Raw genomic sequence first — 17073 nt, forward strand, 5'->3', positions numbered from 1 at the left:
CAATTCTGTAGACTTTGATGTCCTTCTCGCTATTCTTCGCTCTCTTAACGTCTCTCCTCTTGCTTTGGCGTGGTTTGAGTCTTACCTTCGTGGTCGTTCTCAGCGGATCCACTCTGATGATGTCTCCTCAGACTGGTGCGATCTCGGTGCGGGTGTGCCGCAGGGTGGTGTACTGTCACCACTCCTGTTTTCCGTTTTTATAAACACAGTCACCACTGTAATTTTGTCTAACTTCCATCTTTATGCAGACGACTTGCAGATCTATCGGCATTTTAAAATCTCTGATCTTGATGATGCTATTGCTCTTATCAATGCCGATCTGGAGCGGATCTCTACTTGGGCTAAGTCATTCGGACTAGTAGTAAACCCGAAAAAGTCACAGGCTTTGCTTATTGGGAGCGCATATATGTATAAGCGTTTTGGCGCTGTCACTGCTATCCGTCCATTGCTTTACGATGGCGTTATTATACCTTTTAGCAAATCTGCAAAGAATCTTGGGGTAACCATCGATTCCAATTTGTCTTGGCTCCCGCACGTCAATGAGGTCAGCAAAAAATTGCATTTTTCACTTCACTCGCTCAAATGTCTCCAGAACTTTTTACCTCTGAAAACCAAGATCTCCCTCGTACAGACTCTCCTTTTCCCCATTCTTGACTACGCTGACGCGTGCTACCTGGATGCCACTGAGGAGCTTCTAAACAAACTAGAGCTTCTCCAAAATGTATGTATTAGATTTATTTTCGGTTTACGTAAGTACGATCATATTTCCCAGTTCCGATCGCAACTCAAGTGGCTTCCAATTCGTCACCGCAGGAACGCTCATGTTCTTTCTACTCTCTATAACATCCTATACAATCCCTCTGCTCCTTTTTATCTCCGTAACCTCTTCCACTTCTCCCGGGCCCAGGACAAACCTTGTCGTTCGAACGTAAGGACGTCACTGGCCATCCCCACCCATCACTCTGATTTCTTTTCCTATTCCTTCACTGTCCATGCCGCAAGATTATGGAACGCTCTCCCCTACGAAGTACGTGATTGTCCATCATTACCTGTATTTAAAAAGCAAGTCAAAGAGCACTATTTATCGCTAGTTGTCTAGTATATATAATATTTTTAGTTATATATGCTATATATGTATTTATGCTTATATTATATATATATATTATTTATTATGCTTATTTATGTAAGTATATAATATGTGAGTATACATTTATGTTCATGTTAAGTATGTAATTATGGTCAAAAGTCGTATCTATTGTAAATATTTCAATTTAATTATTGTGCACGTTGTGTCTGCCTTACTTTTTATGAATCTCCTTCCGTAGGCCTACTGGAAGAAATTTCTGGTTAGAAATAAGTAGTGCCTGTTGTGTCAGTTATATTTGTATTGTTACTTTAGTGTTTTTATTGTGTACAATAAACTGTTAAATAAAAAAAAATACAGCTTTTTCTGAAGCCCAGAGAAAGATATGATCCTTACTTAAATTTTACTGTAAGTAGTGGACATCATACCAACTTGTTGAAAACGAACACTTCAGTCTCCTACTGTCTCTATATACGTACTGTATAAGTACATATACATGAGAGTGCTCCATATAAATCACGCGCACATATTTAACCAGGCCCGGCGGCGTCCCCCAATACCGGGAAATCACATCCGGCCGAATTGCGTAGCACTTCGCCCCTGGTTTAAAATGGAGTCATAAATAAAAGGTACCTAGACGGCGCACCTTATCGCTTACGGCCCGAGCCACAACAAATGAAAGAATACTCCCCCACGCTCACACTCCACGCCGCCCGCCCTCGAAGCCGCCCGCCCTCGCCGCGACCGGTAAAACCTTGTTTTAACATTTATAACTACAAGGAAAACTCTTTGCAACATGTTATTCAAATAAAATGGAACTGTACTTGAATACCTTTTAGGTAGGTTTTACATTGGCCTTTGTTACAGTTCGTTGCTATGGAGACGCGGCGCGTCGCGACTTTTGCCGGAGTTTCGATTGCCGCGGAAGGTTTTCCGATCTGGTAAACCGTTGTTCACACTCACGTAAGAAAATACTCGTCAATTGGTTTATACCGCGATCAAAAAATATTCTTAATATAGAATCCTACTGTAAAATAACAAATAAATGAATAATTAAAATTGGACAAACATTTTAATGCGATAGAATGTACTATGTCATCATATTAATTATTTAAACCATATGACACCAACTGTTAGACATAGACCTTCCACTGTAGATTTCCAACAGGACCAGTTGGAAGCGATCATCGTCCAGGGTCTTCCAACGACCTTGACAAGGTTGTTTGTCCACCTTGCGGACGAACCTCCTACACTACGTTGACCGATCCGTGGTCCGTTAAAAATTCTTCAAATGTTCTGTACATTTAAGGTTCTTGTATGGAGAACCTCATTTGTAAACGAGCTAGAACTTGTACCTCAAAAACAAGGCTCAATCGCTATATTAATTTTTTTTATGTAAAGAAGCAAAGATTCAAGTACAAATTTTTTAATATCAATTATATTTAATATACATGTATTTATTATAAGAAATATAATACAGTTTTTCTGATGCCAAATCTGATATAATAATTTCGTATAATTCCTATGGGAGAATTTTGTTGTGAACAACATTTGTCTTATATTATTTAAAAAAAAAGATAATTTACTCCTGTATTTAATAAAACATTTCTGCCCGAGTAGCATAGCAGTGAAGCATTTTATGTCCTGATTGCCGTGGGTAATGTCTCTGAGCATAATATTCTCGTGTAACGGTGTTTTTAGACACAAACAATATGTCAACAAACTTATATTAAATGCGATATTTTTCAATGAGTGTCTCGTTCATATCTCTTACATTTACCTATACATTCATTTCTGTCAAACTAATATACAAAACGACGAGTTATAGGTGTAAAAGCTTTAAAAATGTGAATGGCCTTTTTGTTAGCAAAGGCTTTTATATATTTTCCCGATCACTATTTTTAAACTAATTAATTGGAAATACATAACACTTATTAATATTTTCAATTGGTTTGCAACAGGCCAGAGTTCTGGCAGTAAATTATTTACACGGATGGATAGTAAATACAAATTAAACTTTATTTACTCGTTATTACGTATTATATACGTTAATTGACAAAATCTGAGGTATATTTTTATTCAATTAAATCACTTACGCTTTATCACATGCGCTCAGTCATTTGATCTCTTCTTCTTCTTCTTTTTCTGCCGATGGACCCCCCACTGCAAGGCATATGCCACCCCCAAATGATCACCACCATGACCAGTCCTGTGCTAATCTGATTTATTGAGAATAAATATACCATAGTATAGTAAATACATAATGAGGTTATGTATTTCAATTGATTTTGGAGTTATTCGAACATAAAAAGTAGTGAGTGTGAACATGTCTTTAGGTTGGCAGACGACGCCGGCCCGTGTAAAACGAGTCGAGCATTCGATAAATGTTGAGCAAGTCGATCGCGGGCGGAGGAGGTTGTTACTTGTTCCTCGCCCCCTCGCACTTCCTGTTCGTTTTGTACTTCTTCCGGTTAGTAGCTTGCTTGACTTTCGATGCGATTTTTACTAAAATAATATTTCCTCATGAGATTTTTGTTAGAGTTTAGTTATGTTTAAATTTCTTATATTGTGAAATTCATGTGTAGGTATTTAGGCATTTTAATATTGAATAAACTAAAACGGTGATGATATACGGATACAAGTAGTCACAATAGGTTTTATAGGAAGACTCGAGGTCAGCCAGAGAGCAATGTAGAGAGTTATGCTCGGAGTTTCTTTACGAGATCGAATCGAAAATGAGGAGATTCACAGAAAAACCAAGTTCACTAACATAGCTCGAAGAATTGCTCTCTTGTGCAACCGAAAGGTTATAGAATGGTGACCACGTGCCGGTAGATGAAGCATGGGTGGGTCCACCACAAGGTGGAAGGACCACAGTTAAAGTTACGGAAATGTTGCTAAATGAGGACACCGTTGGACCAGACGTCGCGGCGATCTTGGTAGAGGCATATGCCTTGAAGTGGGCGTCCATCGAATGAAACGAAGAAGAAGAAGAGAAGTACAACGGGCAGGCTCATGTGCCGCTCCCAAACGGTCCTATAGAGCATCTATGGGGGAGGCCAGTGTCTCAATAGTAGACTTGTGGCTGAAGCGATGATGGCGATACTATATAGTAACGACTAATTCTAATATTGAGGTTTTGTACAATGTAAAGAGAAATAACCCGAAAATGAAGTTGTTATTTCTGCAATGTTTATTTATTTGCGTAAATGCACCAGCAGTAGATACAAGTTAAAAATACATTAAAAGTTACTATATAAATAACGGTTTTGTTATGTGTTCCAAATCATTAAATATTTACTATATACATTTTTTATATTGTAGAATAAGGCTACATTAAATAAAAAAAATAAGGAGAAAAGTGATCACATGTAAGAGAAAACATCTGGCATATGACTTTATATCCAAAAGAACTCTTAATTTTGAAAAATTTCGTTGAAAAGTTTCGATTCAATTTTCTTCAAGGCCGTGTGCATAAAAATTCTCAAAATTATATACCTGTTATGGATACAGTGAATTACTAAGATGGTTCCTAAAGACTACATAAGAGCCGCCAAAATTATAAATTGTTGAAACACTAGCATTATATGTTTTTTTTTTATTAGCATATTAACCTCATATACCTCTGGCGGGACGAAACATCGGATCTGAGAATATTTTTAGCGCTTGTCTGTATACAGTTACAGTGTACAGTTTCATCCTTTCCGGAACAATAAAGCGCTGAAAAGGCATCGTCTAAACCTCTTTGCTGTATATATGCCCGAGGAACCTTACAAAGGATAGGCCGGACAGTTACATTAGACTTTTATTTGATTCCAAAATTGACAAGAAGTCAGTGATACGTGATGTAAAGTGATGGTAATGGGCAGGTCATATGGCACTTAGAACAGAAAGCACTTGGAGCCTTATGATTCTGGAGTGGAGACCACGGACCGGCGACCGGAGCGTAGAACACCCCCTCCCCCACAAGGTAGACAGAAGATTTTATTAAGGTAGTCGAAAGCCGCTAGATGCAGCCCGCTTCCAATCGGGTATCACAAACTTAGGAGCAAGCCATTGTCCACCAGTGAACGTACTTCAGCTAAAATGATGACGGTGATGAAGAGCTACATACTAACATCGAAACCTTGTAGTATTAAATGCGCAAGGATATCTATAATTTAGTTTTTCAACAGTACAGTTGGAGACTAAAATTTTAATAACTCTTCATTGTAAAGCGATTAGAGCTTTAAAGTTAAGCTCATTGACATCATGGTTCATTTGTAATACAGCCTCCAATATATAAATTCCTTCCACCTGTTGGATTCGATAAAGGGCGATAAATAATACAAATGAGAATATTTTTACTAACCGTTTATTTGAACCACACTAGTTGACCTGCCACACTCAAGTAACTTCTGTTATACAATATACAGGATGTTCAATATGAATATGCCAAAAACAACAAAGAGAAACGAAGAAAATTTACAATACTTGATTTTACAGTATCTTCAACAAATATTTTAGTAAATCTATAAATGGCTCATTTTGTGTTATAAAAGATTAACTATAGATATATAAATACAATAGAAATAATAACATTAAACAATTCAATTCAAATGCAGTATTATCGCTATAAGGTTTATAAATAGTTTTCTTTAGTATATATCAATTAAATTAGGCAACACAAGTTTAATGACGGAATAGCTACAGTTGTACCTAGAAGACGCGCCATTTTAAGATTTAAATTCAAATTAAATAAATATCTATTAAATATACATCATTACATCTGAATGTAATCAAGGTGGGTCTACCGCTTATTCGGTTGGTAAATGTCTCAGGTCCGAAACAATTAAAAAAATAAATAAAATGATATATTTAATAACCACTGAAATTGCCTGAAGGCGACATTATTTATATGTAGTCACAGTGTAGTAACATTTAACATAAAGGCATTCCATGTGTTCGTAACGGATTTGTTTCGATTGTTCAACGTACTTATCATAGCTATTCTGTAGATCTTTGTAAACTTTAAAGTATATCTTGCCAAAGTAGTAAATACTTTAACTGTGTTTTATGGTAGAGTGCCTAGAGTAACTGGATTTTCTTTGAACCGAAATGTCACTGGAATCCATATGGAATTTGCAGATTTTCTGTCTGGTTTAAGACCTCTTTGAAAATAGCGAAGGTCCAGGGCTCCCGTGGGAGTCCCGGCTCCTACCGCTACATACCTTTCTTTTAGGGTATCGAGAGGTCGCATAGCTCTTAGATGCGATGAATGCTTAAAGGAATTAATAACTTGGAAGAAAACCCTCAGGTTCTTCAATTCCAGTGTTTATTAGGCATTTTATGAGATTTATAACCCAAGTTGCTTTCGTTATGATTTTAATGAACTCTCAATTAGTAGAGTAGAGTCTTGGAGATCTAAAAGTACTCGTAACTGATCTTTACTGAAATATGCAAGAGACCTAATGGATGTCCAATTTTTAATATGTCATTAAATCTTAATTTCGTAACAAGTGTTTAGTAAATATCGTATATAGTAAGATACGTAGAATTATGATTTTAGGCGTCACACTGATTAGAAGTCACGTAAGAGTTTTTTTACACCTCCTAACTAAGCGCAAGAGCCTTCGAGGTGGAATTATGTTATGAGCTGTCAGGCGAATCGCGTTTAGCATCTCAAAGTGTCTATGAGGACTGAACGTCGGATCTTTTGGGTACTACTATAGATTTATAGAATTCTTCTCACTGATAAAAACTTGAATGTTTATATTGAAAATATGGAGACGGGCGCGTCTTCTTGGATAAAAAGTGCTATTGTTCCATATATATTTAATGGCTGCCGTTTCTGGCTTTTTTAAAGTAAGCGAAGGTATTGTTGACATTGGCAGTGTGAGAGAAATAAAAATATTACCAATTCATAACGTACATGATTTTCGTTCGCATAACAGAGTTAAGACAGTAAGTATGTCCCGCGCGGTCGCTACGTGTAGCCACGATAAAGTATTTATTAAATTCGTTTAAATATCTATATACAATTATATTCCTTAACAATTATAATATACATTAGTCTGCGGCATGCGGCAACAACGAGTTCTGCGTAACCCCAATATTTACAAATACAATTACTGTTACAATAATAATCGGTGCCTACGTCTGCATCGGCCGGTGCAACGAGGTACAGTCGCCAACATAAGTGTGACGCGAGGCGAATTGGCACGGGGAATCTTTTCAATCCGAATGTACAACGTCCGATAACTCTAGTTTAATTTGTATGTAAAATCTAGTTATAATAATTTACTTATGTCGTACTGCGTGACTACTTATGCTTATATTTACACATCTAAATAAAACGTAATTAAAATTATATTACACAGCTCTTACGTAAAAGGGACAGACAGTATTATAACTATAGTTCTTTCGCGTTAAAAATACGGTGAATTGTTGTTCCTAATTAAAAAGATGAGAAATATTGCCCGGGTAAAAGCATAATTTCGAAATCAACGCGTTCTAGAGCACGGCTAGGCCGACGGACAAAGATGTCACTGAATTTTTAACGCGAACGAACTAAAAAGTGTTTGTATTGTAGTTTTACACATTTAATTGTGTCAGCTGTCTTTTTTGTAATGTTTATAGTTGAAGCAAAATAATTATTTATACGTGTATACTGCCCGCGGCCTTTTAGAAATGGTAGTACGCGAAATTGATCGGCTGATCGTCGTCACCGTTGTAGTAGTCAGTTTCGCTGTCCAGCGACCCGCTCGCGTTGGCGGAGTCCCGCTCGTCCGCCATGTTCCGGAGTTGCCAGTTGGAGAGGTCGCAGGGCATCTCGTAACCGAGGCTGGATGCTCTGGGGGTGGCGAGGTGGTCGAGGTGGCGGGGCGGATGGGGCATGGCGGTAGGGGTGGGCGCACGGCGGCCGCGGGCATGCGATCACTGTCGCTGGTGCGGCGGCTGATGGTGCAGGTGCAGGTGCATGCGCGGCCGCTTGGCGTCGTCGTCGTCGCTGCAGGGCTCCTGCTCATGAGCTTCCTGTTCATCACACTCTTCACCGAGTTCTTCTTGCTTGCGCTTCGCTGTCGCCATTTCCGCAGCGTGCTTTTTCCGCCACTTCGTTCTTCTGTTTTGGAACCATACCTGTAGAAAGAAATATTCTTTTAAATACATTGTAATTTGATTAATATTTTTGTAAAATAATGTTACCTTCTTATAACGATATGATGTAAGATCTTGTCATGTAACTCAATCCAGCGGACAGTCGATTTTGTTAAGGCCAAAGGCCCTATTGGAAATCTATCAGGCAAGTCTATGTCCAGCAGAGAATGTTCTGCAGCCGAAATGGTGATGATAAATAAAATTGAGCCGAGGTATCGGCAGCTATTGGGCTCATCGCTCGTCAAACAAAAGGCGGATCGTTGTAGTAGTCAATACAACCACTATTGGGTTATCTCGGTACCTTAAAGAAAAAAAAATAACGCTACAGTAAGGTAAGTAATATAGTAACATGTAAGGTAACACATCTGAGGGTAGCGGCTTGAAGAGGGACAAATGGTATTCCAATAGACGAAAATAATATTTCCAAACTGCGTTATGCTGACGACATCACTAATCTGGCAACAAGTGAACATCTAATAACAGCTATATCCCACCACGTTGAAACAGTAATTTGAATTTCACTTTGAAGGAAAAACACCTGTCCAATTTATTGGACAGAATTGTTTTGACAAAGAGAAGTGTTTGGTTCCGAAGTTATAGATTTCATAAAATAATTTTACATATTATTATCGTGTACAAAATTAATCATTTCATCATTATTTTAAATTTCATATACGTGTATACGCATTATTAATGTTATACATAGCGTGGACAGCAAGATGCTTTAATAAATACATCTTCGATCAGATTATTTTGGCTAACCAGATGATATCGTCAAACTACAAGTTATAGGAAAAGAAGGCAGTGAAAAACCTCGATACAATCAAGGCAAATTAATATCTGAACTCTTCAACCAGACTTAAGCAGAGAATAGAAGTGTACGGAGAGAGCTTGTCAACGCGTTTCACGACGGACACGTCCTAACAAAAGAAGAAATGACTGAAAAGACATATACGACTAAACACGTGTTTACACGCTCCGCGAGTTTCGTTAATTCAATGTAAGTGATATAAAACAAGGCGTGCGAGCGGGCAAGGTGTTTGCGCGCCGGCCTAGCGGTCGTTAGCTGCGATTCCGTATTCAAATGGAGGCGCAGATGAACAGCGGCGGGCGCATCTGTCCCGCACGAAACCAAATATAAAGAGCGGGCAAACAATTTTCGGCGCCATGTGAAGCTAATCTGCGCGGCAGACATAATAATGCCTCATTAAACATCGCCTTAAAAGCACCGCCCGCCTCTCATTATTTATCTCCCTCCGGCGTACGGACCTTCTCTCCGTCCGATAAGGACGGCGATGGTAGTCGTGTTCGGAGGTAATTAAGGGTCGTTTTGCAAATTACACGGTACTTAACCGGCCATATAACGCTCGTTAATCACCGGCCCGGGGCGTACGCCGTCTCGCTCTGTCTTTCGGGGGCGTCGTACGGGCGTCTCGCTCGCGTGGAGGGTAGACAGAAGTTTAATTAGGTCATAAATACATTTTCATGATTAGGCCTGAGCGCCGGTGCTCGTGGACGCGCGGGCGGTTAGCGTTTGGAGCAGATGCTGTTGAGACGCTCGTTAAAGTGCGGTCATCTCGCCGGAGGTACTGTCCGGACATTAGCAACTTTAGCCACATGATGTCTCACGGTTGTGCTCGCCTTCCTACGAATCAAAAGTCTTATATGTGACGAGTACTGATGATGTCATGAACATCTAAACCAACATAACCATGTTGTCTCTCCTTGGTAGATGATTCATGTTTCCGAACACGCGAATAGATTAGCTGCTCTACCAGTTTATCTATAAAGCCGTCATTAAACAATGTGTAAAAAAGTAAATAAATAAATCATCCCGCTGCGATTGGATGTTATTGTAATTATTGTTGGTGGTTGCGGCAGCTTGATGGCCGTCGTATCGTCGTTGTTTACAGCGCTAACTTAATCCGGCTTTGTTAAAATTTGCAAAGCGCACACTGTGATAGGCGGAAGCGAGGAGAGATTCCTAACAAGAGTTCTTGCTTTTGTTTTTTATACAAGTATCTTGTATATTAGTATTATCATTATTATATTAAGTTCCTACACACGATTACTCTCATAGCGGCAACTAAATCTGTTCATTTACTTATTACTTTCTACTTTGAGTCAATTTTTGTGATGCCTTGTGAACGTCAAAAGTAGAATTCAAATATTTGAAGTCTCCTTTATAGGAAATTAAATTATTAAATCCTATAACTTTTAAAGCTACAAAGGATCCAAACTCTGATCTGAGAAGAGCCTATAACATCCTTAATCAACCTATTTTTACTATACCTATATATGTATACTTCTGCTTACTATTGGATATATGTATGTATTGTATTTTGCTTTGTGATTTATGTATTAAAACATTTAGATACTTTTGAGGTATATATTTAAGAACAAATCTGAAATACGTTAACTTTTAATTTTTCTTTTTATTTGATGTCCATACCCGTTCTATTTTTTCTTATTAACTACATCATCCAATGTTTGTCTAAAAGAAATAGCCTTGTGCAATCAGACCACTATTTAATACTTTGCTATATATTCTGTATTAATATTTTGTCATCATCACCATTTTAACCATCAGACGGGCATTGTTTAACCTAGGCTTTTATTCGACTTAGTCCTTTCCATCGGAAATATGGAAGGTATCATGGTTTATGGTGCTGATTCTTGCCACGCTTGGCATGCGAGCATGCCGTGACGGCAAACAGTCTCTTTGCTCTACAAGCCGGCAATGGGAAAAATATTTAAGGGTTATGTGCAACATCTCAATATATTTGTAATAATAAAAAACTGATGATTTTAGTGAAGAGTAGATAAAATAAAAAAACCCTCGCCGCTCGTTCCTGTATCCTCACCCTAAAGTTAAGGATTAGAGCGGTATCGGGGTCTGTAACGACACTTTGATGGCGCCGTCGGACGAGGCAAGCAATTAATTAGACCCTCGCGTTCCTTACCATCTCGTAAATACCCCAGGAGCCGTCCACTTCGCGGCAGAACCTTTATTACTGTTTGTTTGGGAGAATCAAAAGATTGTTAAACAGTTCTTTGCAAATTTAGTTGACTACGGTATTAGGTGGTTTAAATACTCATATTATCGCGGCCCTGAATTAGAAGACCACAAAGCGGTAGAGTAGCCACTTATAATATAAACAGTTGAATTTGTTAAGGCAGTCAAAAGAAAGATTCTTATCATTTGATTGTGCTATATAAGACCGCAAGTAAGCAGTATCGGTATTCAGAAGACAAATATATCTTGAACTGAACACTTATAATCTAAAACTGTAAAATAACAATTGAACGGCTACACTTGTACTAACTTTTATAATGTACGCGAAAGCAAAACGTCAGCGAAACAAAAACGAAAGAAAGAAGATAAACACGACGTGAAGTCAATACATCAATAGTTATTGCAGACGGTGCCGGCAAAGCAAATTCTATTTGCTTCCGTAGCACTACACCCGCCCGTTCTTTGTCGTAGAAATATAGATTATTAAGTTTTGTTACTGACGCACAGACATGTTGTTATTTATTACTGTATCATTTATTCTAGTAAAACCAGTTTTAGCGGTCACATGTACGGTGTACAGGAGTTGATTGTATTTTTACATTCCCATCAATTAAATCTATAACTAGGTTGGTTAGTAACCATCTAATGTATGTAATTATTTATTTAAATTTTTCGAATGACAACTACAAAATATAAGTAAGATAATACCTTTTTTGGACATGATTCCGGACAATTCATTAATAAATATTAATTTATTTATATTAATAAACTACGGCACATTTCTTTTGCCAAAGCATATTATGTCTTGCTAATTAATTTTCTCTTATTTGAACTATTTGTTCTATATATAGACATCTACATATAGTAGGCGTACAATAAAGCTTGATTTTTTTATTTTATTTTGAAAAGTTGTACTGATAAACGGCAACCATTGCACATGAAATCTGATCATCATGAAACCTGAGGATGGGAATTCGAAGAAGGGATCAGAAAGTGTCGCGCGAACCGTGCACGCATAATGTTGAAAACTAGACTTTGTTAGGGCATTGTAACAAACAAACAAGACAGCAATGATTTAAAAAACTAACATTTTGGTTATAAAATAGTTTACGAGACTTAGTAAACTCTGCGACATGAAGAAAGGCGGGCAAAAAAAATCGGAAATATTAAAAGTAGTTGCAAAAACTAAGGTACGGATGCTAATGTCTGTGCAATACAGAAAAAATATTGTCCTGTTACTTATTCTTCTTCTTTTCAGCCGATGGACGCTCACTGCAAGGCCTAGGCCTCCCTCAAAGATCGCCACGAGAAGTCTTGCGCTACCCGTATCCAGCGACCTCCCGCGAACTAACTCGTTGGTTCGCCTAGTGGGGGGGGGGGGGGCTAACCATGCTGCGTTTACCAGCTAGTGGTCGCCACTTGAAAATCTTTCGGTTGCACTTGCGATGTGCCCCGCACTCTGTCACTTCTAGCGGGCACTTCTTCGAGCTACAACGGTGATCGTGGTTCTTCTGCGTATATCCTCATTTCTGATTTGGTCTCCGAAAGCTGTCCTCCAGCTGAAGCTCCGAAAGCTGTCCTCTTTACGTACTGTTATTTCCTGTCCCGATTTCCTTAATAACGTAGTGCACTAAAGGCGGGCTAGAATTACTACATTTGTAATATTAACCCTGCTTTGCATTTAACACTTCATTTCAAGTTGCCGTCATTGTAAATTATTACAAACTTATATAATATTATGTAGTTGTAGGTATCACCCGTGATTCTATATATGTATGTAGCTTCATAATATAATAGCTCTGTCGGTCTAAATCACTACGTATTAGTAATACGTCTTCTTCTTGAGAGTTAAGATGATAAAACCGTGTACCAGATCAAAGGCAAAACAAAAGCTAATGTAAAAATCAAATTCATCACTTTATCATCATTATTTCAGCTAAAGGACGACATATAGACATAGAGCTTCTACCCCCTCATCTTCCACAGACTTCTCTTCTTCTTTCCAGTGTCTTTCAACAATCCAAGATCGTCAGAACACCCTGTGGATGGACTAGTATATGACATAAGTGTTTGTAAAAGGCCAAATAGTTTTAAAACTATATGAAAGTCAATCTGAAAATATAAGAGGAGTGTAACAAAAGAAGCGAGCGCATGAAGCAGCGGCGGGCCAGCCACTTCTGCAAACACGACGCCGAGCCGCTCCGTTCAGAGTTTCCCCATATCTAACAGAAAGACGTATGTTTATTATTCTATTTACGACGCAACTAAACAAGTTGGGCCCTTTCACGCGAACCAACAACATTATTACTTATATTATTATTTTCCAGTTCTCCTTTATACCCCGACTTACCCCTCTATTCAATTACTTAAGTGGCAAAACGCGTAGCGCGGGGACACTATCCGTCTCACTCTAATGTAGGAGCTCGTATGTTTTCGTTCCGCTCTTTCGAGGGGGGTCGGGATAATTATGTGAATATCTATTATTTTTCACAAGAGAGGTCTGTAATGGCTTGATAGAGATAATGCGCTTTCAGTGGCGGGAAATAAAAACGTCTTAGCGCGTCCGCCATCTTGCTTTCCGGATTATTAATTTGAACGATGCGACGAATGCGCGCCTGTTTTAGTTTCTATAACATTTTTTTACTGGACTGGAACACACAACGAAACATTCCCTCGCTTTATTAACAATAATATGTAAATATTAGCTTCTATTATACATGTGTATAATACTTTACATTTAGAACTTATGGAAATATGTATGTTATAATTTATGGAATCTGAAGGTACATTTTACTGTGTTTAGTTCCACTTTACACATCCTAAGTTTTTTACTGTTTAATAATTATAATATTACTACATTTTCAAGCTTATTTCACGTAAATAATAGTATATGTAAATAATTATGTTTCGATCAGTATAAAAATTATTGGTTTCTTAGAATTCTAACCAGTAAACCTGTATGTGAATTACTAAGGTCGATCATTTATTTATTCGTTGAGGCGTTCTTGCATCCTCTCCCGGAAGTTGCTAAGAGATGGATTTGAAATCACGGATAGAGGAAATTACGCTATTGCAGATTGAAAAGGTTTTTTACAACAATATTAATAAAATTGGAACGTTTTCGATACGATACGATTCATTTCAATTAAAACATAACAATATTGTTGAATAATTGTAACTGTTTAAATGTATATAAATCCGACGATCCTCACCGGGCCCTAGCGCCGGATTATGTACCCTCTCCCTGAGGCACCGCGTATCCCAACTGCGCCCACAGCAGATTTACAACGAAATAAGTATAAATAAAATTGAATAATTTCATAGCAGATCTGTGGTGTAGTTTTCTATTAAAATTACAAACAATTGTTACGATGTAAATAAAAAAAAACGTTTCCATGTGAACCGATTTTTTATCTTAAATGCTATGCATGAAACAACTCGTAAACGTGCAGCGCAGGGGATTCCCCCGCCGTCGACGATCGAACAAATCAAACATATCATCTGCGAACGCGCGCGATAAAGTACAGGCCAGACGTGAGCCGACTCGCGATCTACCCTACGCCTTACTACCCGCTGGTGTAATATTCAATTTGTTAACAATTCATAATGGATACTTTGATATTTAAAATTTACAAAAGATTTTCCATGGCGAAGAAGACGCTCATGGTGATTTGTCTCTAATTTGCGCGGTTTGGCATTTACCGCTTTTCTTATACATAAAGCCATTTTTTTAGATCTGGCCAGGTGGCATTTGCAGATTCCACGGTTGCGAAGGGGCAGTGCCTCTTTCAGAGTATTGAAGCTCGAAGGCATGTAAAGCCAATGTATTGAACTGTAATATTAAAACTATAAATCATGAGGTGGTTAACAAAAACGCTATCAGCTCAAAATGTGCGTGTGATTGTAAATTTAAATATATATATTTTAATATACAGAATTACCGTAATAAGCTCGACCGTAACGCCCTCATCGTGAGGTTTACTTCCATCTATAAAATTTGATACAGACTGCTGGGGTATAGATGACCCAATACCTTCTATTCAAAATTCAAAACTAAATATTAAAATATATTAAATATTCACTAGACCAATGATTATGTATCCTTTTATTAATTTTTTTTTACAGTCTGATTTTTACCTTATCTACTGAGAAGCGCCGGCTAGAAACTCAACAGTTGGTATTTTTAAATTAAATTTAATAATGTTTGATGTATGCATTATAATAACAACAATGTAAATAGGTAAACAAAACATAGTTATATTTAGTTCAACTAAAAAGTCTTGAATGCTCTAAAATATATTCATTTAAATATTTTTTTATTTTAGTTTTACAACTAACGAAAAGACGGTCTAAGATATGGTATAGAACTCTATTTGACTCTAAATTTACTAACTTCTTTAAGATTAAGTTTAACGGTTATAAGTTTATTTTCATTTCTTGTATTTATCATATGTCAGTCACCATTTTTATAACAACGATATGTAACTGCGTGATATATTTGCATCTATGTTCATACTAATAGTGGTGACATAACGGTAGAGGACAGCGACTTGCAATCGTAGGTCGCGAGTTCGATTCCTGGCATACAATCTTTTATAATTCACACTTTGTGCATTAATTATATAGGATTGCTACTGTCCATTAACAAGTTTCCAGAGGATGGGCAGCAGCGTCCTCTGCATACCATAATACCACTGCGATCGCCATCTCGCCTTTCAAATGGTGATAATGGTATATCCCCATCATCCCCATCATCATCAGATATCTTTGGGGGAGTCATATGCCTTGCAGTGTGCGCCTATGGGCTGAGACGATGACGACAATAATATTTGACCAGGCTGTCATTCGTAAATGTTCTCTTGCCTATGTTATGTTTCTTTTGTTTATTTACTGTATCTTTTGCTTGTATTATCGTTAAATTGTCTTTTGTTAATTACTTATGGACTCCAATTGGTGAAACTGTTCCGGTTGTACCTCATCATCATCACCATTTGAGCCTAGAGCATCCCAATGCAAGGCATAAACCTCCTCCCAAACATGAGCTGCTGCAATGGTTGATCATCGGGGAGTTTAAATACTTCAGGTTTCGTATTAAGTACTAAACATGAATCTTGTAAAATCAAATAAAACAAAAATCTATATTAAATACGCGGTTGTGGTAGACTGTTCAATGAAATGTTATTTATAATTGTCAAATCTTCAATTAAATAATTTTAACATAAATCCATTGTTTTGTTCGAATTTTATAAACATAGTTGTCGTTGAAAAATCCCTCACAATTAACACACACACACGTCTTTGACCTAAGGTCAACGTGACGTCAGGGCGCGCCCGGCGGATGGTATGGCGTCCGAGGGCGTCGCATCATTACGCTGCAAGTCATTTGTCAAGCTGCGGCTTATCGGAGCCCTCCCCCCGCACACCCCCGCGCACCCCCGCGCACCCCCGCCGCCCGCTAATGTGCCCGCGGCGACTTCATTCACCCCGCTCCTGATAGCGACGAACCAAACTCTATTTAAATACGAACTGTAACTATGCTTTGCAGAACCATGGGGTGATACAGATTTCCTGCTATAGGAGGGAGTTATTCATTCAATGTATAATATAAGAACTATGGATACTGTTATTTCATCATCATTGTGGCGTTCCCTGGGGAAAGCCTACTCCTTGCAGAAAGCATCTATAGGTTGAGATGATAATATGTCTATGTGCTTAAGAATAACAAGAATGAATGTAAGAGAAACAACAGTTAACATAAAGTAAGGTATGGATATAAGCTATTGTTAATGATGTCCCTGACTATCTGTACCAGGGAAACAAAGAGAGATATACTCGC

General features: G+C 38.0%; 1 protein-coding gene across 1 annotated transcript in view; it reads right to left on the reverse strand.

Moving 5' to 3' along the window:
* Window positions 1–7547: 7547 nt before the first annotated feature.
* The window catches only part of HGTX (HGTX homeodomain transcription factor), an 82339-nt gene continuing 72813 nt past the window's right edge, over window positions 7548–17073 (reverse strand). Inside the window, exon 4 of the mRNA XM_068763678.1 lies at window positions 7548–8203. Within this exon, the coding sequence (XP_068619779.1) occupies window positions 8000–8203 (204 nt within the window). The 3' untranslated portion in view covers window positions 7548–7999. The remainder of the gene's footprint in view (window positions 8204–17073) is intronic.

Source organism: Battus philenor, unplaced genomic scaffold (genome assembly GCF_028537555.1).
Source record: "Battus philenor isolate CCGP_79_NKW_IND1 unplaced genomic scaffold, ilBatPhil1.0.hap1 SCAF_18, whole genome shotgun sequence".
Lineage (NCBI taxonomy): Eukaryota > Metazoa > Arthropoda > Insecta > Lepidoptera > Papilionidae > Battus > Battus philenor.